Source organism: Hippopotamus amphibius, chromosome 2 (assembly GCF_030028045.1).
Source record: "Hippopotamus amphibius kiboko isolate mHipAmp2 chromosome 2, mHipAmp2.hap2, whole genome shotgun sequence".
Lineage (NCBI taxonomy): Eukaryota > Metazoa > Chordata > Mammalia > Artiodactyla > Hippopotamidae > Hippopotamus > Hippopotamus amphibius.
The window spans coordinates 52,372,531-52,398,239 of NC_080187.1; the positions used below are offsets into that span (position 1 = coordinate 52,372,531).

The following is a 25,709-nucleotide window of genomic DNA, read 5'->3' on the forward strand; positions in this document are numbered from 1 at the left end:
AGGCCGCATGGAGCCCCAGGGCGGGACCCAACCCCGGGTCACGTCAGCCCTTCTTTGCCACCAAGCACAATTGCATCTCGCAATCCATCACTGACGCTGCCTGGCTTTTTTTTTCCTCCAAGTGCATTACTGCATTTTCATCCTAAAAGATTCAGGCCAGCGGAGGGCCAACAGAGTAAACTATGAGCCCCTCCTTTATCTGCCTTTGTCCCATGAGCCCCCTCCCCCACTCCAAGTCGTGCTGTGCTCTCTCTGGTCCCTTTGCTGCACGTTTACATACATATAAGGGTCTGTGTGATAAATACAAAACTGAGGGTGTGTATAAAATCACACCATATGTGTTTTTCTGCACCTTCCCCATCCCAACCACCTGACATGTTCTGGGCATGTTTCCATAGCATATGGAAATGCCCCATTCATGTTAATGACAGGATACTAGTCCATAAAACACATGGGCCTTAATTTACTTACATCTTTCCCATTTTGTACCTTCAAGTTGTTTTCTACGTTTGCTTTTGCTGGGACAGCACGTGGCCGTGAAGGGTATCATACACATGTCTTTGAGAACCAGGGCATGTTTTAGTGTCAGGTAGTTTTCTAGAAGTGCAATTGCTCCACCACTGAGTACCAGCATTCCAAATTTTGAGTGGTACTGCCAAAAATGCTCCCCATAATGTTTTTTTATCACATTACGCTCCCATCAATACTAGATGGGTTTTTGCCATTCTGATGGCAAAAATATTGCATTACTATTTAATTTGCACTTTTCCATTTACTGCTGTGACTGGGCACCCTTCCCTATTTGTAAGCTGTTTGTAGTTGTCTTTCTGCGCAAGGCCCGTGTCAATCATTGGTCCATTTGTCTTCGGGTTGTTTAGGAAGAGGAAGGACTCAAGTTTTCTTTGCAGTAATCCTTTGTTATACTGCTACTGCAAATATTTTCTCCCCGTATGACACTACTTTTAACTTGTTCACCTCCTTTCCAAGGCTCTCATGTCCTTTGCAGGATTAGCAGTGATCCCATCGTTTGCTTCTGGATGTTTAGCCCACATTTCTCTTGCAGAAATCTGGTACTAATATTAACAGTTACCCTTTTATTGAATGCCTGTCATGTGCCAGGCTTTCTGCGGAGGACTGCAGAGGTACCAACTGTCTCCAGGCAAGGCCCTGCGTGGTAGGTGCACTTGATGAGGGAGGACTCAGGCTCAAGGAGTCGGATGACTTGCCCAAGGCCACCTGACTGAGCAGAACTCCAGCTCCCAGAACCATGACCACTGGCCCTTTTCTTCCCAGTCTCAGCCCCTTTCTGATCTGGCTCAAACCACCGTTGCCTGAGCCCTAATTGGGCATATTGTTTTGACTTTAATATGTTACTATCTATGGGATGTGGGCAAAGAGCAAACTAGCAACTAGTCCCCATTCATTCATGTATATAACAAACATCCACTGAGCACATTCTGTGTTCCCAGCTCTGTGCCAGGGGCTGGGGCACACTGGGGAAAAGACACAGCCCAGCCCAGCAGAAGGGACAGTCTGGCCAAACCTTTCCGCATTTTACTTTATCATTTGCTCACTCAATAAATATCTGTGGATCACCTGAGATTCAGGAGGCCCTACATATTTTTCTTAATCTCAGGTGTGGTGCACAGGGGTGCAGTGGGCCTACTGTTCAAATTCAGGGGCTAGAAATGAGAAAGAAAGAAACAACACATTCAAGACATAATGCCAATGGCAAAAAGCTTGCACAATTCTGTGATTAAGTCTCTTCCCCAGGTGCCCTGGCCTGTGAGTTACAAGTGCAGGCAGGCCTGCCCGTGCACGCACATGTACATCCCTCTTGTCCAGCCTCCAGAACAGAGGCTACAGATTCTACTTCTCTCTGGAGAGCAGAGGGCGCACAGCCCAGCCCGTCCATGCAAGTCCAGGTCCTCGTGGCTCATGGGAAAGGCCATTCAGTCCAGAGCGATGGGCAGAAGGTTAATTTTAACCAAGAGCTGCAGTGTGACCTTGGCCCAGAGGGAGAGGCGCCAGCAGAGGTGCCCCCAGAGGCTACCCTCATCCTTCCAGAGATTAGGGACCCCCTGCCCTCCTGCCTTCCCTTCCTCGCAGGCGATGCCGTCAGCCCCCGGGAAGTGTCCCCTTCACCTCATCAGTCCTCAGTAATCTGCCTTCAGACCCCTTGGGACTGGCTCCCATCAGCCCTGTCAGCCTCTGCTGCCCACGGGGGACCCAGTGGCCCAGGGGCCAAGCTGATTGGAAAGGGAGGCAGACAGGCCAGGGGTGGGCAGACCGGGCTCCCACACTGACTCCCAGGTGACCCCAGGGAGATGCTGTCCAGCCTAGGCCCTGATGGGGGAGGGGCGTGTATATATGACCTCCGACTGCCCGCACGACCCATGCCAGGAACTTCATACACATTATCTCAGCTCAGCCTCAGCTTCCCTGTGAACTGGTACACAAACGTGTCCATTTTAAAGATGATGAAACTGAGGCTCAAAGAGGTGAAATAATTTGCCAGGGATTCCACCGCCAGTAAGAGGTGGAGCCAAGAGGTGGAGTGGACACTGCCTGGTTCCTCCAAAGCCAGTCCTTCCACAGCAGGATCGGCAAGTGGCCAGGGAGCGAGGCACAGGAGTCTGGGTCCAGCCCACGGGTGGGTCGGGGGCAGCTCTGTCTGTGCCTCCAGCAAAGCCTTACCTCCCTCGCTCTCCCAGGGACTTCCGCTGCAGGGGGCTCTGCACAGAGGCCCACCTGGCCTTGTGTCCTGGATGCCTGAGCTTGGCAGGTGACTTCACCTCTCACAGCTCTGGTTTTCTCATCTCCAGAGGGGACTTGTAACAGAATCAGTTCTGAGGGTTGTCATGTGGGTTGAATGCAGCTGTGTACTTGAAGCAGCAGCTCAGCACCGGGCAGGTAACCAAGGGGAGCCGCTCTGCCCCAGCATCTGCGCTTGTGAGCAGGGTGATGGATGTGAGACGCACGCTCCCACGAATGACGGATATTTAAGAGCTCTTTGGGGACAGGTTCTTGTTGGCCTTGTCACTGGATCCCTTCAGGGCCAAGGAGGACCTGAGATGTCCACAAAGTCCCTGCAGGTGCCAGCCAGACCTTTCTGTGCACGCACCATGTGCCTACCAATTTTAAGTTTCCCCCAGTATCTCCTGGACATTCCCTGATGGCTATGTTTAGGTACTTGGCTGCTGTCAGGCGGAGCTGTTGCCCCATGAATCAACAGAGTCCCGACGTCACGCACAAGGGCTCAGGCCACCTCACCTCTCCTGGACGGCAGTTCCTGTCTCGAGGATGTGGCTCCATCCAGCCCAGCGGCCCCATCAGCACCAGATGTTTCTCTTCCTTGCTTCTTTTCCAACCACGCACTCACAAAACCTTCCTGTCATCTTCTCAGAACAGTTTGCTTAACCTTATTAAAAGGACGGCCCCACATGGGTTGTGTACGCCCCACTCCTCACTTTTTAATCCCAGTGCCATTTGCAGGGTCCCTCAAGTGCTGGGCATGGAGCCAGGAGCCCAGGGTTGGCGTTCCGGCCCCTCTGGGGGTTCCGATCCCCCCATCCCAACGATGCGATGGTGAGTGGCACCCTCATCCTCGCTACCTGCCCCCACCCAGGACGAGGAGGGACCAAGGCAGCCGCACATCTGACAGGCTGCTGTGAGGAGCACCTGAGGCCAGGCAGAGCCAGCGAACCCCCTTGGTAAATTGTCCAGTGCAGCACCCTTGGGGCCCCATTCTCATGAGCAATGTTTTAAAGGTGCTAGACTCTGTTCCATCAAATGAATAGCTCTTCTGTCACAGTTAAGAAATGAGGTTTTGGGACTTCTCTGGTGGTCTAGTGGTTAAGACTCCATGCTTCCAATGCAGGGGTCCACGTTTAATCCCTGGTGGGGAAACTGAGATCCCACATGCGGCACCCACAGGCCAGTGTGGCCAAAAACCAACCAAACAGAAATGAGATTTTCCAGGGGACCAACGAATCTGATTTGGAGAGTTCTCAAGTATTACAAGGATGTCTATCTTCAAAAAAACCTGCAGGAAATTAACATCTGCCCACCAGGAAAGCAAGCCGGTTGGGGTGGGCAGAGGAAGGACTGGGCCTGGAGGGCTGGGCCCTGGTGTGGGGGGCCCATGGCGCTATGCATCCTCATCTAGGCCTCAGTTTCCCATTTGTGAGAGGGGGCGGGTGGAGGGAGCGCTGGACCAGGGGACTGATTTTCAAAACAATTTAAAAGCCCCACTCTGTTCAGACAACCCTTGTGAGGCAGCTGAGCATGTAAACCAGAAGCAAAAGGGGCTGCTGCGCTTGCAGTGGGCGGACCTTCTCCTGTCCACCCCTCCCACTGTGAGCGCCCTAGTCCTGAGAGCCCAGCGTGGACGCTCAAGGCCCCAAGGAGCTCAGCTTGAAACATCTAGACCAGAAGCGTGGTGAAGAGTGGTGAGTCTTCACTCCATTTACCAGCTGTGTGGCCTTGGGCCAGTTACTTACCCTCTCTGTGCCCCAGTTTTCACAACTTTAAAAATGAGGATCATAGGATCTACCTCTTTCTTTGTATCCAACAAATGTTGACGGATCATGAAGCTCAGATTCTACACAGGATATCACGGTTGGCTCTTTCTTTAATCCAGAAGACTTTACCAGCTCAGCTTGGCTGTGCGATGCACCGGACAAGCTTATGTCTATTGTCTGTTTGCCCTGATCGGCCCGCACGTTACGGTGGCCACTGTACTCAGTTCTCTCTTCGTCACCTCTGAGGCTGGGTGCCCAGAACCAGATGTGTTTCTTCCCTGTGAACATTTTGGGGCAGAAGTCTGAGCACGTGCCCACCGGGTGCAGACTCACCTGGGGACGGCTGGTGAGAACCTTGGGCAAGTTAACTCTGAGGCAGTGCTGGGCGGACTCACCCAGGGGGGAAACAAGAAATGGAGCCCTTTCCCCAGAACAGAGTCCTGCCTCCCTCCTGCCTCCAGGGATCTCCACCCCGTGGGGACCTCTCAGCCAGGCCCATGAAGCCCCCAACCTCTAGCACCCAGCAGCAAACAGCAGAACTTCAGAGGCATCAGCCTGAAGAGGCTTGTCCCCAGCACATAGGGGGGAAAAAACTTGGGAAACCCAGAAATCAGAGAACTGAGGTCCTGTGGGGCCCAACGTCAAAGAAACTTGGGTTAATACTATTAAGATGACACTACCCATCTTACACCCATTAGGATGGCTGCTATCAGAGCAATCAGAGGATATCAAGTGTTGGGGAGGATGTGGAGAAATCAGAACCCTGGGTGCTGCTGATGGGAATGTAAAATAGTGCAGCTGCTGTGGACAACGGTATGGTGGGTCCTGAAAACATTAAAAATAGAACCACTAGATGATCCAGCCTTGGGTCTCAAAGATACATTTGTACACCAGTGTTCCCTGCAGCATTATTCATAATAGCCAAGAAGTAGGAACAACCCAAGTGTCCATCAACAGATGGGTAAACAAAATGCAAAATATACCGTATACAATGGAATATTATTCTGTCTTAAAAAGAAAGGAAATTCTGACACAGGCTACAACATGGATGAACCTTGAGGACATTATCTAAGTGAAATAAGCCAGTCACAAAAGAATAAATACTGTATGATTCCACTTACATGAGGTTCCTAGAGTAGTCAAATCCACAGAGACAGAAAGAATGAGCGTTGCCAAAGGCTGGGGGTGCGGAAGGGGGAGTTAGCGTTTAATGGGAACAGACTTTTAGTTTGGGAAGACGAAAAAGTTCTAAAGACGGAAGGTGGTGATGGTGGTACAACAATGTGAATATACTTGACACTTACTGAACTTAAAAAGTGCCGTAGATGGTCAATTTTATGCTACGTGTATTTTACCACACTTTTGAAAAAACCCAGACATCGCAAAGCCTGGGGAAACTTGAGTCTTACATTTAAAGTACCTAAAGGAATATGTGGTGGACCTTCTTATACAATAAATCGTTGAAGACAGTTTCACCCTTTGTGTAAATCTGGATTTTCGTGTGTGAGTTTGCTGAGAGCTGGTCTGCTGGTTTTCCAGCTTAGCTTTGGATCTTCCTTATTTGTAGATGGGAAATTTATACCAAATATTCTTGTTTTTGAAAGTGGTCAGTTACAAGAATACATTGACACCTACCTTATGCCTAGCACTGGGGTGGTATAGAGGAGTATACAAAAGAAGAAATAACTATTACGTCTATATGCCACTATTTGTAATGGGTTGAAGTTTGTTTCCCCCAAATTCTTATGTTGAAATTCTAACTCCCAGGACCTCAGGATGTGGCTGTATTTGGAGATGGACCTTTTAAAGAGGTAATTAAATTAAATGAGGTTATTGGACTGGACCCTAATCCAACATGACTGCTGTCCTTGTAGGAAGAGGAGATTAGGACCAGACACACACAGAGGGAAGATCACGTGATGACAAGGACACAGGGAGAAGATGGCCATCTGTAAGCCCAGGAGAGAGGCCTGAAAAGAAACAACCCTGCTGACACCTTGGTCTTGGACTTCCAGACGCCAAAGCTGTGAGAAAATAAATGTCTGTTGTTGAAGGCCTCCAGGCTGTGAGGTTTGTTCTGCAGCCCAATATACGAGTTCAAAGTCTCCTTAGAGCCTCAAAACAACTGCGCAAGGGAGTTATTTTTCTCCCCTGTTTATAGATGAGGACATTGAGGCTCAGAGGACTTGAGTTGCTAACCCAAGGTCACACAGCTGACAAGTGTGGGGAAAACTTGACTTTAAACCCTGAGTGCCCTTCTCACAGTTCTGCCCTGAGGGTGGGAGCAGTGTGACAGCCGACAAAGAAACATCCTAGCAACCAATAGAGAACAAAATGCTGAGAGGCACCACTGGAAGCCCACTTGGGAGACAGAGAAGACAGGGGACACCCAGTGAAGGCTGATCAGGGTCTTGGAAGGCCTTGCTTTGGGGACTATCATAACAATGATAATAGCGAACAGTTCTGAGCATTTACCGGAAGACAGGCACTGGGATAAACACCCCACACGTACTATTTTGTCTAAACCTCAAAACAAGCCCATATGTTGGGAGTTATCCGTGTGCCCATTTTCAAGATGAAGTAACTGATGCACAGAAAAGTCCAGCAAAGTGTCTGAGGTCACACAGCCGGGAGAGAAAGTGCTTGAATTTGAACCCAGGTCTATCCAGCCCCAAAGGTCTTGCTGTTACTCATTTTACAATAGCACGGCAAGTGCCCTGGCACTGGGGAGGGAGGGAGAAGAAGGGGAAGCACAAAATCCATCAGGGGTCCAAGGCTGGGGTGCGCCCCTCACCGGAGCTCTGGGTGGCGGGCAGCAGTCACAGGCTCCACTGTCTCAGGCCCAGGCCCCTTTCCAATACCCCCCCAAGGGCAGGCTGTGGCTGGGAGAATCCCACCTCCACAGTCACGAATAGGGGCTGGGGGCAAAGAGTGGGTTCAGATCGGGAGTCCAGCACTGGCCAGCTAAGAGCCTCTGAACAGCCTGGTGTGTGGAGTCTCCTCCAGGCTCCTTATTTGAGGAAAGAGTGAGGCATAATAATGGTGATCCCCTTCCCCACCTCTCCATCCCTCCCTCCGTCCCTCCCTCCCAGGGCTGTTGGAGAATCCACAGACCACATGGGAACACACTCTGGAAACAGCGTGTGTCCTTCTTTGCCCTCTCACCTCTGCTCCCTGCAGAGGCAGCCCCTCCATGAGGTTCTTCCAGCCCAGCATCCCCCATTCTCTGCTGTCACAGTCCCACAGCTCTGCTTGAGGCCACATCCCCACCATGCTACCAATGAGCTGTGTGACGTTGGGACCACCAGGCAGGCTCTCTGTTGCTGGTTCCTTTCTCTGTGCATTGGTGGTACTATTCCTACTTCCTTGATTGGCACATGGTCCGAGGAGTTGAAACATGGCAAGTTGTTGCCCAGAGGTTCAGAGGGAGGGAGAGAGGGAAGAACAGGTGGAGCGCAGGGGATGGCAATGGAGCTGTTCTGTGTGGTAGTGTGATGACATGCGATTTTACACTCGTCCAGACCCTCAGAATACAACGCAGAGTGGATCCTAACGTAAACTATGGACTTCAGTTAATGATAATCTGTCAGCGTTGGTTCATCAGTTGTAACACATGTACTGCTACCCTGCAAGATGTTATTCATAGGGGAAATTGGGGGTGGGGCGGGGGCGGGGTGAGGGGGTAAATGGGAATTCTCTATACTTTTATTTTCCTGTAAACCTCACAGCTCAAAAAAGTAAAATCTATGACAAACAAAACAAAAACATGACAAATGGGGAGCCTCCGTGAACAGTGCAGAGCTTGGAACGTTCCTTAACCTTACCATCCTGTCATCTGTTTAGGCGGTTGGTCCTGGGACCTGGGGACCCGGTGACCCGGGGCCCAGGGCTTGTCGGCCTCCCGGGTGCGCACGCACCTACAGCCCTGGCACTCCGCGGAGCAAAGGGGCTCCCCACCCCGACTCTGCCCTGGGGGCCGAGGATTTCTGGGGTGAGAGCGCCACCTGCTGGCACTACTCAAGCTGCCCTAAAAGGCGGTGACTGTCGGGTCTGCACCTTTGTCCCGCGGTTGGGGGCTTGACTTTCACCCAGTGCCATCCGCGAGTCCCTAGCGGCACCTCTCATGCAACCACGAACGTCATGTAGGCGATGTCCAGGCGTATCACCAGGGACGACACGGGAAAGGTCAGATCTCGTGACTTTATTACAGAAAAGTCCCAAAGTGCTGGAGCGCAGTCTGGGTCAGGTGGGCGCCCCGAGGCTCAGGTCACCTGCGGCCGACTCCTTGCTTTCGGTGCCAGCACATGGAGTCTTATATGACATGATGCCAAACAGGAGTGTGCTGGACACTATTCTGAACACCTTAGCGGGGTCATCCTCATGGGGAACGTAAGAGGTAGGTAACTCCTGTGGTTCTTCCCCGTTGTGCCAATGAGAAGGTGGAGGCACAGAGAGGCTAAGTAACTTCCCCAGGGGCACACAGCCGGAGAAGGGTGGCGCTGCGATTGGATCCTGCTCCGGAGTCCAAGCCATGACCCACCTCCCAGCCCGCTCCACCTCTAGTTTCCTCCTCTGAGAAATGGGCGCACGGACCCCTCCCCGTCTTTCCAGCCTATCTGGGGCTGAGGAAGCTGCAGGGTGAAAAGTCCTCGTCAGCTGCACACGGGGCCTAAGGCTGCTGCTCGTACTGGCCCTCGGTGGCCGTGTGGAAGTCCTCGAGCACTGACTGCAGGAACTCGAAGGTGGGCCGCTCCTCGGGCCGGCTGCGCCAGCACTCTGCGATGACGCCGCTGTACAGCTCGGGCGGGCACGAGTCCGGGCGGGGCATGCGGTAGCCGCGCTCCAGGTTGCGGATGACCTCGGGGTTGCTCATCCCTGGGGGCAGACGGGACGTGGCTGAGGACTGGCGGTGACCCGCGAGGCACCGACCTCAGTCTCCGCCCTCGCAGCTCGGCTGTGCCACCTTTATGCAGCCCTCTATTTACTTTCCACTGCTTGGAGAACAGCAGGAAATGAGGCTGGAGATTATCTCAATGCGAGGCAGGTGCCCGTGGATGGGACCCTACCTTGCTTACCTACAATCGCGGGGCACACAGGCGAGCATCACTCACTGCGCAGGTGCTCAGTGAACAGGCCCCAGCCCCTCGCACAGGCTGCTAAGCGGCCCCAGGCCTTCCGACCTGGGGCTGGGGGCCTGGGGGTTGACCATCAGGATGGGATTTTCGGGAATGTACTCTATATATAAGGCCAAGTGAGGGACAACCTGCCCTCAACTGAGGGCAAACTAGTTGGAGGAAACCTGAGTTCAGACACCGACCTTAACTGAATTCCAGCTTTGGGGGCTCACTGAAGTCTTCTGGATAAAGGGTACAGAGCCCTGTTGCCAAGAGCAACGTTGAGGAAGGCGGTGGAGGCCCTACCCCCAGAATGGCACACCTGGGTTTCTGTTTCAACCGTGGAGCCCCATTCTGACATGCAGGTGGGCCACCACAGGCACTGAAGATGGAACATCTGTCGTCACAACCATCTCAGGACAGCCCTGGGCCTGGAGAGTCGCTGAGGACGCAGCCGCCTACCTGGGTAGGGCACACGCCCATAAGTGACAATTTCCATCAGGAGGATTCCAAACGACCACACGTCAGCTTTGATGGTGAACACCCCAAAATGGATGGCCTCTGGGGCGGTCCACTTGATGGGGAACTTGGCGCCTGAGAGAAAGCCACGGGCAACTTTGTGAGGCTGTGACTGACTGCCCCTCCGCCCCCCAACTCTCTGCTCTTCCTCCCCTCCCCACCCTGCCCAGCAAAGTAGCACCGCTGTACCGACAGAGATGCATCCAGGGAGTCACTCAGACCCCTGGGACACGTGACCAGGACTGTGCAGACCCTGGGGGTCCACAGCACCAAAGGACAAGCACCACCCCCGTCACCTGCTTTGGGTCTTTGCCCGGTCAGCTTCACCGGGCAACGACATGCGTTTCCATCTGGGATGGAAGCGTCCTTTTCCACTTCCCATGAGGTTTGCGGACTAACAGGAACCCATGGCTTGGGCAAGTCATTTAAGCTGTCCCTGCCTTAGTGAATCCTTTCCTGCAGATTAGAAATGGTGGCACATGACTCATGTACCTCCTAGGGTCACCGTGAGGAAGGAATTCAAATCCTGCTGCCTGTGAAGGCTGGCAGATGGCTGCAGCCCTTGTTGGTGTCCAGAGCAGACCGCATGGCCCAGCCCTTAATCACCTGCACCTTGCCTGGCTTTCTTGCCAGAGTTTCCCTCGGGAAATGAGACATATCAGTCCTTCTCCCGTATCAACTGATTAATATGCTCAGCTAATATTGCTCACACGCTTGATGAAATGTATTTTGTTTGTTTGTTTTGGATTTTTTTGGCCACACTGTGCGGCATGTGGGATCTTATTTCCTGGAGCAGGGATCGAACTCTTGCCCCCTGCATTGGAAGTGCAGAGTCTTGACCACTGGACCACCAAGGAAGTCCCGATGAAATGTATTTTGATTGCTTCAAATCCTCTTGTGAAGAAGATTTTTGCCTCAATTTTACAAACAAAGTAAAGCAGAGTGCCTGTGGAGACCCCGATTCAGGTATTAGGTTTTGTTGCTCATACTTTAGAGCAGTGTTTTCCAAAGTGTGTGCTGTGAGCCCCTGGCTCTGTGGGAGGTTCACAGACGCTATATGGAAAAAGTATTTGGGGTTCCAACCAGTTTGGCAGACACAAGGTGAAGCACAAGTACACTGTTCCTTAGCTACAGGACTTCTCAGTGCCTTTAATATGCTGCTGTGGGCTGGGAATCTCCAAGGCAGGGCTGGATGGACTGGGCGGTATCTCCAAACCTACTCCCTCACAGAGCCATTCCTCCTGAGGCACAGGGCTCTGCAGAGCCCTTGGAGAGATGCTGGACTAGCTGGGGGCAAGCCGGAACTGCATGACAAGGCGTCCAAGGGGCCTGGGGAGGCGGGGGGGCTCTGCTCACCCTCTGGGGCAGTGTATTCATTATCGATGATCCGGGCCAAGCCAAAGTCACCAATCTTGCAGCACAAGGTCTCAGACACCAGGATGTTGGCTGCCCTCAGGTCCCGGTGGATTGAATTCATCTGCTCGATATACGCCATTCCTTCTGCAATCTGAGGGAACGGGCCCCACGGTGAAAGCCAGCACCCATCGGGGAGAAGAAGGACCCCAGCCACCCGCTGAATCGAAGCCAGGAGCCCTGTACCCCTCACCCACCTCTCCTCTCCTTCCAAGTGTCTACAGGGGAGGAAGAGGGCAGAATGAAGGCAGGAGAAAAGGCAGGTCTCTTGAAGGGGCAAGGAGAAGAAAAGCAAAGGGTGTGAGAGGAGGGGAAGGCAGGCGGTGGGGGGAGAGGGTTCCATTTCCTTGGCAAGTTGGAAGCACTGTTCCTGGAGCAGGGAGCCCTGGATTGGAATCCTTGCTTGAGCTCCCTGGGGGAGGGGGTGTCCCTGCCCTGACCTGGAACATGAGGGGTGGGGTCTCCAGGGCCTGGGGTTGGGGTGAGCATTAGGTGAGACCCTGGCGGAGGACCTAACCCAGCAGGATCCTGAGGGAACAGAGGCAGCGAAAGAAGAGATTTGTTTCTGTCCCAGATCACCAGCACTGGGCCAAGAGCTGCTGGTGCTGCTCTCGTGCCTTTTAGCTGAGGAAACTAACTCAGGCTTTATCCACTGAGCTCCCAGTGGATGGATGAAGAAACTGAGGCTGAGAATAGAAAGCCAATTTACCTCCTCAAAGCCAGCACTGGAATTGACCCCACTCCTCCTTAGGCTTCCACTGCACTGGTTTATTCATTTATTCCTTCATTTATATATTATATCATATCATATCACATCATATCATATTGTATATTCATATTTATTCCTCTGCTAAATCATTCCATCATACACATGTGTTGGTATGGTACTGTGAAGACTCTAAAGCTGAATACCAACACGTGTATGATGGAATGATTTAGCGGAGGAATAAATATGAGTATATAATATAATCCCATTAACAAATACATACGATATTGTATTTATGTATATATGTACTATAATAGTAGTATTAGAAATTGAAAAAAAAAAATGGTCAAGCAGGACCGAGATCTGCTTTCAAGAAGCATCCACCAGGCACAATGCTAGGAGAATACACGAGCAAGGTGCCCTCTGCACTTTCCTGTCCAGGGAAATTAAATAGAAGTGGCCTTGACCCAGGTCGCGAACGTTGATTAGGATTCTGCCAGGTGAGAAGAGAATCACAGCATCCTGGGCGGAGGGGCCAGTCTGGGCAAAGGCGCCCCGTGTGACGGGCCGTGGGGAGCTGCCGTGTGGCCGCAAAGTGCGGCAAATGGGCTTGTGCTTGGAGCGGAGCTTTGCATTTCGTGCCACAGAGCAGGAAAAGGAGCACCCAGAAGGCGGTGAGTGTGTGTGTGTGTGTGTCTGCCTATCTGTGTGTGCACACGCAGTGAGGTGTTAGCATGATCAGAATGCGGTTTAGAAGCTGTTTACCTGGAAGGTTCTGATTTTCTGGTCTCCTAACCTTCAGATTCTTGACCACACCTACTTATAAACTTAGGTGGTTTTTCACATCCTTCGCCTCTGGGTGATCCACGATTTCCCAAAGGATTGATTAAGAGACAGCGGACAGTGAGAGAAGGAGAAAAGGGGGTGGAGGGAAGAGTGGGCAGGCTTATCACTGCGCTGTGGTTTGAAACCGGTTACCAGCATTAATTTTCCGAGACAACCTCACCAGCCTGTTCAACATGGCCCATGCTCACCTCGGTGGAAAAAAGGGGTGGAAAAAAGGCGTGGTGACCTCAGTTCCTGCCCTGATGCTAATAGCAGATAACGGCAGAAGAGGTGGGGAGAGGGTGGTGTGGGATGGGGGGAGGGTGCCTCTGTGCAGCAGGATGTGTGTGTGTGTGTTTATGTGCCTCACGGGCTGACCACAGACTGCAGCCTTTCTGCTGAGAGTTCCAGTTTTAACAGACACACACTCAGGGCCGCCAGATGTGCTTTGCTGCCAGTTAGAACCCTCAGCTAAAATCCCCGGGGAGGAAAGTTCCCTCCTCTTCCTTTTGCTCTTCGTGTCATGTCTGAGTCTACAGGAGGCATTTGTGGGCACCATCGGAGGACAGAAGAGGTCACCACAAAACACTGGCCAACTGTGTGACATGGAATTTGTGGGAACTCTATGGTTCTGCCACACCATCCTTTCTCCCTCTCGTCCTTAGCAATAGAACCCACCTCGTTCCTCATGGCTGCCCAGGATAAAGACTACATTTCCCAAACTCCCTGGAGGTTAGGTGCGGGCAGGTGACAGGTGGCCAAGGGGCTGGGGGAGCAATTGTAGTGGGTGACTTCAAGGACGTGTCTCTAAAGGGACAGAGGCGGGCTCCCCCCCACCCCGCCCCCACCCCCCCCCCCCCCCCGGCCCTAACACACACACACTGCTTCTTGCTGGAGGAGGAGGACGAGATGCTAAAACGTGAGCAGCCTCCCTGGGCGGGAGGACGACCTGCTGAGACCCAGCGGGCAACGAAACCTGGCTCCCTGTGACAGAGAGGCGGCCCCCTGCCCGCCCCAGACTGCCCATCTCTGGTGTTTACACATTTAAGGCATGACGACTTTGGGCTTCCTGTCCTCCACAGCCCAGCCTACCTTTGATGGACACAACCTCTAAAGAGTTGATCTTGTTAAGCCACGGGGACAGAGGAGAGGGTCTGGGGGCCCGGCCCGCTGTACTCGTTGCTCACAAACCTGGGCTGACATGTCGATCAGTCTCGGGAGGGACAACCGGCTACCTTCATCCGTCTTCAGGAAATCCAGCAAGCAGCCTGAGAAAAAGAGACGTTGCAGCTGCACTTCTGCAGAGTGACCCAAGCCTGGCCGGGCCGGCCACTCGGGTTGTGGGCTGCTCCCCACCTGGGGCAGGAAGTGGGTGGCACTGTCTCAGATCTCTTGTGCCCAGAGAACAAACCCACCCACAGCTGCAGGTGTCTCTGCTCTACAGAAACTCCCGTCTCAGCCCTCACACCACCCAGGAGGTGCGGATCCACTGCTAGCTGCTCAGAGGACATTAGGTCCCAGCCAGGTTCAGGGTCACGCAGCCAGGGAGCCAGAGCAGAACCTGCTCACTCCCTGCATGACATTCCAAAGCATCTTCTTGTCCCCTTCATCCTTTGTTGGCAGAGGTTCTGCCTCTGAGGACCAAGGGCGCAGGAAAGCACCAGAACGGAGAGACCTGTCGCCTGGGGTTAGTGCAGGGGACAAATGCAGCTCCTCTTTGGCATCTAAGAGCTGGGGGATGCTCACCTGAGGGGTGGCTAAGAGGTGAGCAGGGGAGCCGTGTGCTCAATGTGGGCCCCCTTCCTGATGACATTTAAGGAACTGTATTAGCACGGCACGTTAGGACCCGACCAGAATCAGTGTTCGGTCAGGGTCACGGGATGGGTGAGAAGGAGCTCCCTGCCCTGGGAGAGCGTGGTCACACCATGGACCTCAGAGGCTATCTTGTCCAACCTCTCTTTTCATTCATGTTGTAAAATGCTCATAGGGTTGTAAAATGTTCCCTGGACTAGAACCAGCTCTGGATGCCGAGCCTACTGTTCTTTCAACTTTGCCATGCTCTGTCCTCCCCAGGGGGCAGCAAGCAGCACAGGGCACAGAAGGCACACTCCAAAAATGCTGGTTCAAGAGCTCCTGCCCTGAGGACACTGCTCTGTGAGGACCACTTAGCCACCTTGTTCTCACCATCTTTCCCTCCACCCCACCCCACGCACGTGGAACATCCTAGATCTGAAGGATGTTGGCTAATTGATCCAGCCCCTGGCTCAGTGATCCCCTGAGGAGGTCTCCGGGCCAGGCAAACCCACAGCAGCAGATCATCCTCAGCCTCTTCGGTCCCCTAAGCCTGGACTCCCACCCTCAAGCCTCCCTGCCTCTGTCTGAGGGATGCAGCCCTGGGCAGGGCACCACCTCTGGCCATGTACTCGGTCACGATGTAGATGGGTTCCTTGGTGACCACGGCATAGAGGCGGACCAGTCTCTCGTGCTGGAGAGTTTTCATCAGGTTGGCCTCACCCAGGAAGGCCTCCGGAGACATGGTTCCTTCCTTCAAGGTCTTGATGGCCACCTTGATGTTGTTTTTGTAATAACCTGCGCCCCAGGATGGGAGAGAATGAAGAGGACATTCAGAAGACCCAGAGGTTGTGGGGGTGATCTCTTAACCAAAATCTATGTCAGCTTCCAGGAGCCATCCCTGTTCTATAGATGGAAGACTGAGACCAGAGCTGCCCACCACCCCCCCCCCCCCGCCCCGCCCCGGGAAGTGACCCTGGGCTGGAATGACAGCTCCTGAGACTGATGGATGTGCCTGCTTTACCTTGCAGGATGCCAGCCTGTCCCAGCTGCCCCCACCAGATGGGAGCCTCAGGCAGCTGAGAAACTTACCAGGGCTAAGAGGGGGGCCATTTCACCTCCTTGCCCCCACACCCGGGTCTGGGATGCATCTCTTTTGTCCTTCCTGTAGCCTGCCTCCTACCCCTACGTAATGGGTCTCTTCTACCACTTGATAGCTTCAGTATGGCAGTAAGCATCATGCCCATGGCAGAATCGTGGAGGAGGCAAAGGTGGCCTGGGGCATCTTTTCCCCTTTCTGTGCCCTGTGATGCTTCTTTCTGGCTCTTTAGAGCGCCTGCACCTTTACACTCCCCACCTCCCTACCATTAGGTCCCCATCCACACTGAAGGGAAAAAACAAGTCATGACTCTGACTTGGAAAGGTTCAGGTAGAGCTCCTGCCAGGGGCACCTCAGGCATCAGTCCTGGGTGCCGGAGGATTCAGGGAGGCAGCAGGATCCTACCTTGAAATCACGCCCCAGAGACACAGAACTTTCCAGGGATAAAATAAAGTGCCATCTTTTGTATCCTGATAGCAGCCACTGTGAGCACAGGAGCGGCCACCAACTCTAATTGAAGGTGAGGCCACAGGGGCCCTGACTTTGTTAAGGGACTGTCGAGGCTCACAGCTGCAAGTGGTGGCTTTGGTCTGTTACCAGTCCTGGGGTCCCTGGATCACTGCTAACCGTGGTTAACATTCTGTTTCCACCAGGTGAGCCAAAGCTAAGAGTTAGCAAGGCGTTCCAGGTCACACACGAGTCAATGCCAAAGGCAGCTCTGAGAAGCAAAGAATGAAGGAGGGAACGGGCTGAGGGGATGGGAGAGCTGGATTCTACTGCTTCACCACCATGTGTCGGAACAGCTGAGGGCAGGGGACTTCAGTGTTCTATGCCTCCATTACCTCATCTGTAAAATGGGTATATAGCCCCAGTCCCTTCCTTCTCACAAAACTTTATGGGAAGCATGATGCCCTGTGCAAATCCTAAGCCTCCTGTGCTTCAGGATTCAGGGCAGGGAGACAGCAGCACCCGGCGTGTCACATACTCACCCATCCAGACTTCGCCAAACTGCCCAGACCCGAGTTTTCTGACCAGCTTGAGAGACTGCCGGGGGATTTCCCATTCATCCTGGGCCCAGGGGTTCTGGGGAGCCAGGCTCACACAGGGTTGGGTCAGCCTCTGGCATAAACCATCCCCTTTCTCTGCATTAGGAAAGAAGAGATAGGGCTGGAGGTCATGAGCGTAGCCAGACTGGTCTCATTCCCGCGGGAGCTGTATCATTCCCAGCTGCGTCCCTGCCCCTTATTGCCAGCCCCACCCCCAGCCCTACCCCCAGTTCACGTGTGCACGAGTGCACACCACACACGCACACAGTTCTCGGTGTTCGTTTTGCACTAAGCAAGGAATGCTATCATTGTCCTGCTGTCTCCAAGACTGAAAATACTTGTTACTCTCCACTGATCACATGCTGAGCCCGTCTAGAGGGGATTAGGGACATAGACGGCGAATCATTATGTCAACAGTTGTCAACTCAGGTCCAGCCTTGGGATAATCCTCCACCCCTCCACCAAGATGGCACCAGGGATTCACGCGATCGTGAGGTCTGTGTGATAGAGAGATACAAGCGCTCCTCTGGCACAAGCCCCCAACCCCCATTAGATGCCCCCCTCTTACTAGAATAGTGCTGCACCAAAGCCTGCAGAGTGGGGAAGGTGTTTCGGGGGGAGATGTAATAGCCGCCTTCATCCAGGGAGCGGATCTTATAGTGTTTGATCACCTCCCCCTGGGTGGTCACATCCTTCACAGACAGAGAAAAGGCACCTAGAGGGTTAATAAAGACACACACACATTAGAAGTAAGGCATAAAGAGGGAAAACCAGGATTGGGTTTGGGCTTCATTTCAATACCTTGGGGGAAGAAGTTCCTTCAATTCTGCTCTCCATTTTGACCACTTCCATCATCAGCTAAGTTTTCCGTCATCTCACCCTCTATCCTCCTGGAAGCCTTTCCTATCAGCTCCATCTGACTCTGTCCTTGACATTCCTCCCCAAATCTCCCCAAACTCAGCCAGGGAATCCCAGAACTCTGGAATAGGCAGGATGCTCTCTTAGTAATCAGCCGTCCCCCACCTGGGGCACCTGGGGCTTGGAGACCATTTGCAGGGGAATATTGAGAAATATAGAGTTGTTGGAAGGACTAGCAGATTGACTCATTCATTTACTCACTCACTCATTTATTCTGACTGAAAGGTTGACTCTACCCCATGTGCAATAGCAAATTACAATTCCAAGCACTCCTGCCCACGGGGGGAGAACATAATAAGACATTTCCCAGGGGTTTAGTTCAAATCCATACACGCATCTAGGTATTCTGCCTTCTAGATTAATGTTTCCTACAGACAGGGTAGCAGATGCCAAGGGCTAAGGGCAATTTAGCAGGCAAGAGTCTTCAGCTGAGAAACTTTCCATAAATATGATGCTTTTTATAAAGCGCCTCTGATCAGCTCTCTGGGTACTACAGCCCTCCACTCTTATTTAGAAGATGAGGAAGCTAAGGCCCAGAAGGGAGATGTCGCTTGCCCCAGGGCCCTCCACTGGTCGGCGACAGGCTTGGGGGGCTCCCGTGCCCTCCGTAAGGGCGCGCCTACAGCGAGCAGTACCACCCCCTCCCGCCAGGTGTCAGGCTCGGACATCTCTTGTTCTGGGTGTGGGCGCTTGATTTTGCTCTGCGCTGTTTGTTTTCGGGCGTCTTTCCTCCCTTATCAGACCATCACCCTATCTCAAATCCCTTCTCCCCTCCCTTCCTTCTCTCTTACCGCCCACCTGCAAAAGGATGCGGAGAGGCCATGCGCCCCGCAGCGCGCCCTGCCGCTGCCACAGTCAGCCCCATGCGCCCGACCCGCCCGGTCCCCACGCTACAAACAATCGCACCAACTTCTCCCGGGTGGGTGCAACGCGCCCCAGTATCTCAGGAACCAGAGAGTGGCTCTAGTGAGTCCATCCATCCACGCATCATCCTGGTGAGGAAAAGAGCTGTTCTCCCCATTCCCTCGGATGCGCCCTGCTTGCCATGCCAAGAAGCTCTGACTCTCCTCCGCTAGTGCCATGGAAGCTCTGGTTTAGGGCCTCTCTCCTGTGTGGGCTCCTCCTCGGACCTGCCCCAAATACTTTTTCACAGTTCGGCATACCTTCTTCTTAAAGGGGACCTCAATCCTTCCGGTTCACAAAATGTGGATCCCCTGTCCTGTCTCCGAGCTGCATCTGGGCTGCGCTGGCCATAGGCAAGGCTGGGCTCCCAGAGATTGAGATTTCTTAGCACTGTAAGGACCACCTGCCCTTGAACTGGGAAACTGGTCAGTGCCCACATAGATACCAATTAAATGAGTCTTGAGACGCTAAGGGACCTCTTGGGGCTTGAACTCGATCCCCGGCTTCTGGGGGTAGTGTTCCTTCCCCAACTCCCATCCTCCGGCTGTGGCCTCCAAATGCTTCGGAGCTCCATGGAGCGTGTGCACATGTGTATCGGGGTGCCTATACTTGTGTGGGGTCCCTCAGCCCCTGCTCCACCTGGCCAATCTCAGCCTGGATTAGCTGGGGGGAGGGGCAAGGACAGGAGGGGACACTCCCCACAGTTAGAGACCCCTTCCTCCTTCACACTTAGGTGGGGAGGGGGGCTTTCCCTCCAGAGGGCCCCTTAGCAATAGGCAACAATTAAAACGTCATTTCGGGTGAAATGTGATGTCTGAGATTTGTTTCAAAGTAACAGAGGTGGGTGGGGATATACATGAAACAAGATTATTGTTGAAGTTGGGTGTTAGGTACAGGAATTCCATTATACCATTTGCTTTACTTCTGTATGTGTTTGAAATATTCTACAACAAACAGAACATTTATGTCATCTCCAGTGATTCCCAAATTGTTTCTTGGACATAGGTGCACTGATGTTCAAGTGGAATAGTGACAATATCCTAATATGTATGTGTATATAATTTAACGGATCCATTGGTGCATTTCAGGAAGTTCTGCAGCGAGCACCCCAACTCACCAATGCACCCCTCCTCCTCCCCAATCTGGCCCTGACCCTTTGAGGGGCACTGAGCCGGGAGAGCTCCCCCGAGCCTCCAGTGTGTTGTAAACAGATCTCTTTGTACAGTTTTTGCTGCCCTGATGTTCCCATTCGCTGCAGTTCTCAAGCCACAAATGGAGCCGAGGGATAAACGGGTGGGCAGGGGAGGGCGTGGTGCTCCCACCAGGAAAGCCCTGTCCATTCTCTTTGCCCCAACGCAGGAGGCCAGGCTCACAATCCGGCCACCCTCTCTCCCCTTCCTCCTCTGATGTTGCTGCCACCACCTCCTCTCCTGTAACAGGTCTCTTTGTGCAGTGTCCTGATAACAAAGGCTTTCTTCACTCTTCTTGGGAAGTTCCCCTCCATCCGCCCAGGTTAGGCCAGTTTGATACATTTTGGAATTTGTGAAGATTTTCGGTGCCCCTCAGATGACCTGGGCCCTGACGCTTGTTCACTGTTGGTCTTGAATGAGTCACTTCTTCCCTCAGTTTCCTCATCTTTCAAATGGGGGTATTGGCCCGGTATCTCAAAGACAGAAGACTAGTGGTGAACGTGTACTAGGAAGCATAGGTAACAAGGTTCATAGCAGCACATTCATAACAGCCCCAAACTGGAAACAACCCCAGGTCCACCAACATTATCATGGAGAAATAGCTTGTGGAATATTCGTATCCTGGGTTCCGTAGAGCACTTAAAAGTAAACAGACGGCTGCTATCCTCAACAACACGAGTGAGTCTGTTATGGGCTGAATTGTGTCCACCCTGTCCCCACAAATTCCTGTGTTGAAGTCCTAACCCCCAGTACATCAGAATGTGACTATCTTTGGAAATAGGGTCTTTAAAGAGCTGATTACATTAAAGTGAGGCTATTAGGGTGGGCCCTGATCCAATAAGACTGATGTCTGTATAAGGAGAAGAGATTAGGACACAGACACACACAGAGGGAAGACTATGTGAGGACACAGGGAGAAGGTGGCCACCGACAAGTCAGGGAGAGAGGCTCAGGAGAAACCAACCCCGCTGACACCTTGATCTCGGATTTCTAGCCTCCAAAACTGTGGCAAAACACATGTCAGTTGTTTAAGCCCCTCAGTTCCAGGTACTTTGCTACGGAAGGCCTAGCAAACAAATGCAGAATCTTACAGTGTGGAGTGAAAGGAACAAGACACACAGAAACTAAAATAGTATGATTCCACTTGTATAAAGCTGAAAAACAGACAAAAACTAGGTGGTAAAACTATAAAGAAAGGCAAGGTAGGATTTCCACCCAAGTTAGGACAGTGATGGCTTCTCTGGAGGTGTTGCGAGGCAAATCAGAAAGGGCCACCAGTGGGGCAGTGAGAGGGGCTCTGGGTGTCTGGAATGTTCTCGCTCTTGTGGTTACACAGGTGTTTACTTATTATGACTCTATGTTTATAATTATGCACTTGTTTATAATTTACGCAATTTTTCAATGAGTTTTATACTTTATAGCAGAAAGAACTTTGAGGAGGAAAGACAGAGAGAAAACTAATGACAGAGAAAGAGAAAACCCAGTGGGCTGAGTGGTGGCAGAAACATCCTCTCAGTCAGTGGGTGTGAATCTGTGATTGCCCCCAGTTCTCACGATCACTGCCCGCCCGCTTCTTTTATATTGCAAACTTATACCTCCCAGGCTCCTGGAAGGGTCTGAGTCACCACATCTGGCTGAGATTCTCTAAGGATTCTTTCAGCTCCCAAATGCTTTGATTCCACATGTGGTCTGGGCCACACCCTCTCTTCCACCCCCGCCATCCTCAGCGCCCCTGCTGACGGAGGTGGTGCCAGACCAGCCCTCAGTGGGAGCAGCTCTCCAGCTGCCTCTCTGACCCGCCACCCGTGCTGGGCGCATTTCCAGCTGGGCCATGGGAGAACTCTCTGTGTGTACAGTCTCAAGCTCAATACCAGGTACCCATGGGCTGTCCTGGCTGGCCTGATGTGGGAGGGACCCCTGGGCAGAAACTGCCAGGTTCTCCCGGCTGGCACCCCTCCCCCACCCCCTCCCAACTCCCAGAAGCAAGGTGGCACGTGGGGGTCCCTGGCTGCACAGGGAGGACAGCGGGGGCCCTGGCTTACCTTTGCTGGTTTCGCTCTCTCTAATAAGAAAGGAGCCGGCCTTATTGATCGGAGCCAGAAGCTGCCTTTCTGCATCTCTCCGGCAAATTGATCTAAAGAACCACCTGGAAGAGAGAAGCACAAAGGCAGGCAGACCTCAGAGAGTGGCCACGCTCCTGGGAATTTTGTCACCAAAGTTCCTTCCCCCCAGAGATAAAATGTGTTCCTTTATTTATTTATTTATTTTTTTTAAATGTGTTCCTGTTGCCAACTTAACTTTGACCTGAGCCCCTTACATCTTGATACATGAAATGCCCCTCGGTCCCTTTCCCTTCTGTCAGTGATGGACACAGTCTTTTCTTGAAATGAAATGAGAATGGTATTTGGTGCCCTTCGTTAATTTTGCTGTGGGAAAATGCACCTGACACCTTCCCTCACAGACCACCCTCCTTGAGGTCTGGTCTCCAAGGCTGGTCAGGGTGGATGTGCCCTGGCCTCACGCTGGTCCAGGGAAAGGCACGGGGCCGGGTGTGCTGGGCAAGGATGAGCATCGCTGGAAGGTGAGGCCGCTAACCAGTTCCAGCTCGTGAGTTTGACAGATTCTGAGCTCCTTCAGGGGAGGGGCCAGGTCAAAATCAGTTTTACATCCTCCCCAGTGCTGGGGCAGAGCTAGGCTCTGGGCTCCTTTTGCTCAGGGCACTAATGCCTGAGGCCCTGGCTGATGCCCCATGAAAGTGGGTTATGAGGATGCTGGGGTGGGGCTCTCCCATAAGGCCTGTGAGTTCTCTGAGATGCAAGCCTTGAGTCCTGCCCCTGGAGGCAGGGGAGGAGGGTGGCTGGTCCAGGTGGTGGGACATGGGGGCACCTCTATCAGGCTAGCCAGGAAACAGGCGGCTCTCATTTTACTGATGGGAAGAGGGAGGTGGGCTCCCTGAGTGACACCCTCAGTGTCACACAGAGATTTAAACGTTGTCTGGGACCTTAGACAAGACTTTTCCAGCAGCTCCAAGACCCCGCCCCTCTCTTGCGCCCTTGGTGCCGGGTTCACACCCTGCTCTGCTTCTTAGCCACTTTCTGGCTCCGCGCTGCACAGAGCAGAAGTCAGAATGCCTCCGCTCTAAGGAGCTCTCTCTCCACCTACTTTTCCACTTCCAGGGTCTCTACTCGGGCCACAAAGTTGTTTGGCACGTAGCCTTCTCTTCCTGTGATGAGAGACTTGGCCAACCACCAGTCTCCAGCTCTAGAGGGGAAGGAAAAACAGAATGGGTAGTGGCTCCCACGGGCCTCTCTGGGCAGCTCGCAGCCCATGGCAGCATTTCACCCCTGGGAAGCAGAGGATTCGAGAGGCAGGTGGTCGGGCAGAGCGAGGGAACTGGGGCCAGTGGCTCAATGATGTGGGGCTACCCAGGTCATTTCCAGCTCGTAAGCATCCGATGGGCCCAAGGTGCTCCTGGTCCAGGGAGGGAAGGGGACAACACGGCCTCCAGGGGAGGTTTGTCTACACAGTCTGATCCACCCAGCAGAGCACCAGTCTTCCAGTGAGCAGCCTTCCTCTCAATTAATGGGACATGTTTAGGGTTTAGGGAGTGAGTTCAGACTGCACGGGAAAGACAGAAACAAGGATGGCTGTGGAGGAAAAGACGAACCAGAGCCCGCAGATGGTCAAAAGGTCAGGGCCATCGTGCTCTTGACTTGAGGCCATTGCAGAACATCAAGAACAAAAGCAGCCCTCGGGCTCCACAGGACAAGCCCGTTGGAGAGAGTAGGTTTAGAGGAGTTTCTGAGAAGAAACCCTGGGTAAACTAAAGCTGAGTTCAACAGGTAGGATCTCATGCAGGACCTGGTCTGGCAAGGAAGACAGATCTGGACACAGCAGACTCCAAGCCATAGCTGTAATGGAGCAGCCAGGCAAGCGCTGTGCGCGTCAGGAGGGCTTCATGGAGGAGGTGACATTAGAGGTGGGTTTTGAACGAAGAGTAGGATTTTGACAGCAGAGCAGAAGGTAGTGAATATGAACCACTACTACTGAGTGACTGGGCTGGGCTGAGGGGCAGGGAACCAGAGAAGATATTCTGGAGGCAGCTGTGCAGGGTGAGGCATGGAAAGAGACAGGTGGGCGGGGGTGGGGTGGGGGGAGGGCTGCAATGACAGGGACAGCGTCCGGGACACTTACTCTTTCAGGACCTGCAGCTTCTCCCCCTTCAGCATCTGCAGGTCCCGGTCATTCATGGCTTTGTAGTCATACAGGGCCACCACGAAGTGCTCCTCTGGAGTGAACAGGGAAGACATGGCCACTGCTCGGGCCGCTAGAGCGATGGTGGGGGCTAGAAAAGTCCTGAAGATCTAGGGAGATCGGCTGTATGGACCTGATGGCCGGAGACCCACATCCGGGAACCAGCGTTGGCTGATCCCTTATCACCTCCTCGGATGTCGTGACCTCCCCCTCCCTTCCCCTTCTCCCCCTGCCCTCCCCGCCTCTATTCCAAGGAGAGTAGTGGCTCGGAACCGGGCGGCTGTAACTTTGATCTGTAACGGTGCCCGGGGCCCCATCACAGTGCTCCGGCTGGCTGTACCCAAACAAGCTGGTGGTCCCTGGAATGGAGGTAGGGAGGGGCTCTGCAGCTTGGCTTATCATTTTTCCAGTAACAACTGCTTCTCTGCACAGTTCTGGGGAGCCAAGACCTCCCCTGGAAAAGGTCACCTGGAGACCATTTAGCTTCCCTGGGAGTAGATGACTCAGCTTTGTCACTAAAATGTGGCTTTTCACCTCCCCTCGACGGGAAGGGGGGCTGGAATAGATGGCAGAAGCCTCTTCCGGTTCTGAGATTCAAGTTCTTTGCCGAAGGCAGTTGGTTTCTTTCCTTCCCCTGGGCTTCCTTCCTGGAGATGCGAAGCCCCCGGCAGGAAGTGAAGGATCCCCCCTAACGGTAATTAATGGTGATGTTCAGCCGGATAAGAAACACCAGGCACTAGGCGAGGCCGTGAACTGGGTTCCAGCTCTTGATTGACAGACTCTGAGCTCCTTCGGGGAGGGGCCATGTTGTAATTAGTTTTGCTTCCTCCCCAGTCTTGGGGCAGAGCTGGATTCTACGTTGTTTGTTTAAGGCAGTCACGCGAGCGCACTAATGCCTGAGGCCTCCCGGTGCGGGATGCCGGTGGGTTATGGGGATACTGGGGAAGGGCTCTCCCGGAAGCTCCATCCTGTGAGCCCCCTGCCCAGGCCTGAGTCCCTGACCCAGGAAGGCCAAGGTCATTCATTATGTCACCTCTGCAGTCCAGTCCATCCGCGTGGAAGTGGAGACGGGGGGTGGTTAGAAGGTGGGCAGGGGGCCTTTAAAAGTGGGCTGGGAAGCTAGATATGGGAAACCCCACACGGAAGAGAGCGAGGGCTGGGACGCACAGCCGTGGGCCTTTGCCCTTGCAGGTTGGGAGCTAGAATCTTTGAAAGCCTGGCTTTGATGATGCTGTTCGTATTTGCTGTAACTATTGCTGGTGCTCATTTGTAGTGTGTAAGGTCTTTAAAAAAAAAAAGCCCACCCAGGCTCAGGTACACTAAAGGAGCTGGTGCTTGGCTCCTGGAGAGACCCCCACCAAGGGCAGGCGAAGCCTTGGGCACCTCCCTCAGCCTCCCCACTACCTTC

General features: G+C 53.2%; 1 protein-coding gene across 2 annotated transcripts in view; it reads right to left on the minus strand.

The window, feature by feature from the left end:
• Window positions 1-8,714: 8,714 nt before the first annotated feature.
• The window catches only part of BLK (BLK proto-oncogene, Src family tyrosine kinase), a 57,190-nt gene continuing 40,195 nt past the window's right edge, over window positions 8,715-25,709 (minus strand). For both annotated transcript variants that reach the window (XM_057721432.1, XM_057721433.1), the window contains 10 exons: window positions 24,242-24,335; window positions 23,210-23,308; window positions 22,090-22,193; window positions 17,605-17,751; window positions 16,980-17,132; window positions 15,510-15,689; window positions 14,292-14,368; window positions 11,513-11,663; window positions 10,100-10,231; window positions 8,715-9,398 (listed from right to left, as the gene is read on the minus strand). In XM_057721432.1, the coding sequence (XP_057577415.1) occupies window positions 9,193-9,398; window positions 10,100-10,231; window positions 11,513-11,663; window positions 14,292-14,368; window positions 15,510-15,689; window positions 16,980-17,132; window positions 17,605-17,751; window positions 22,090-22,193; window positions 23,210-23,308; window positions 24,242-24,335 (1,343 nt within the window). In that variant the 3' untranslated portion in view covers window positions 8,715-9,192. The remainder of the gene's footprint in view (window positions 9,399-10,099; window positions 10,232-11,512; window positions 11,664-14,291; window positions 14,369-15,509; window positions 15,690-16,979; window positions 17,133-17,604; window positions 17,752-22,089; window positions 22,194-23,209; window positions 23,309-24,241; window positions 24,336-25,709) is intronic.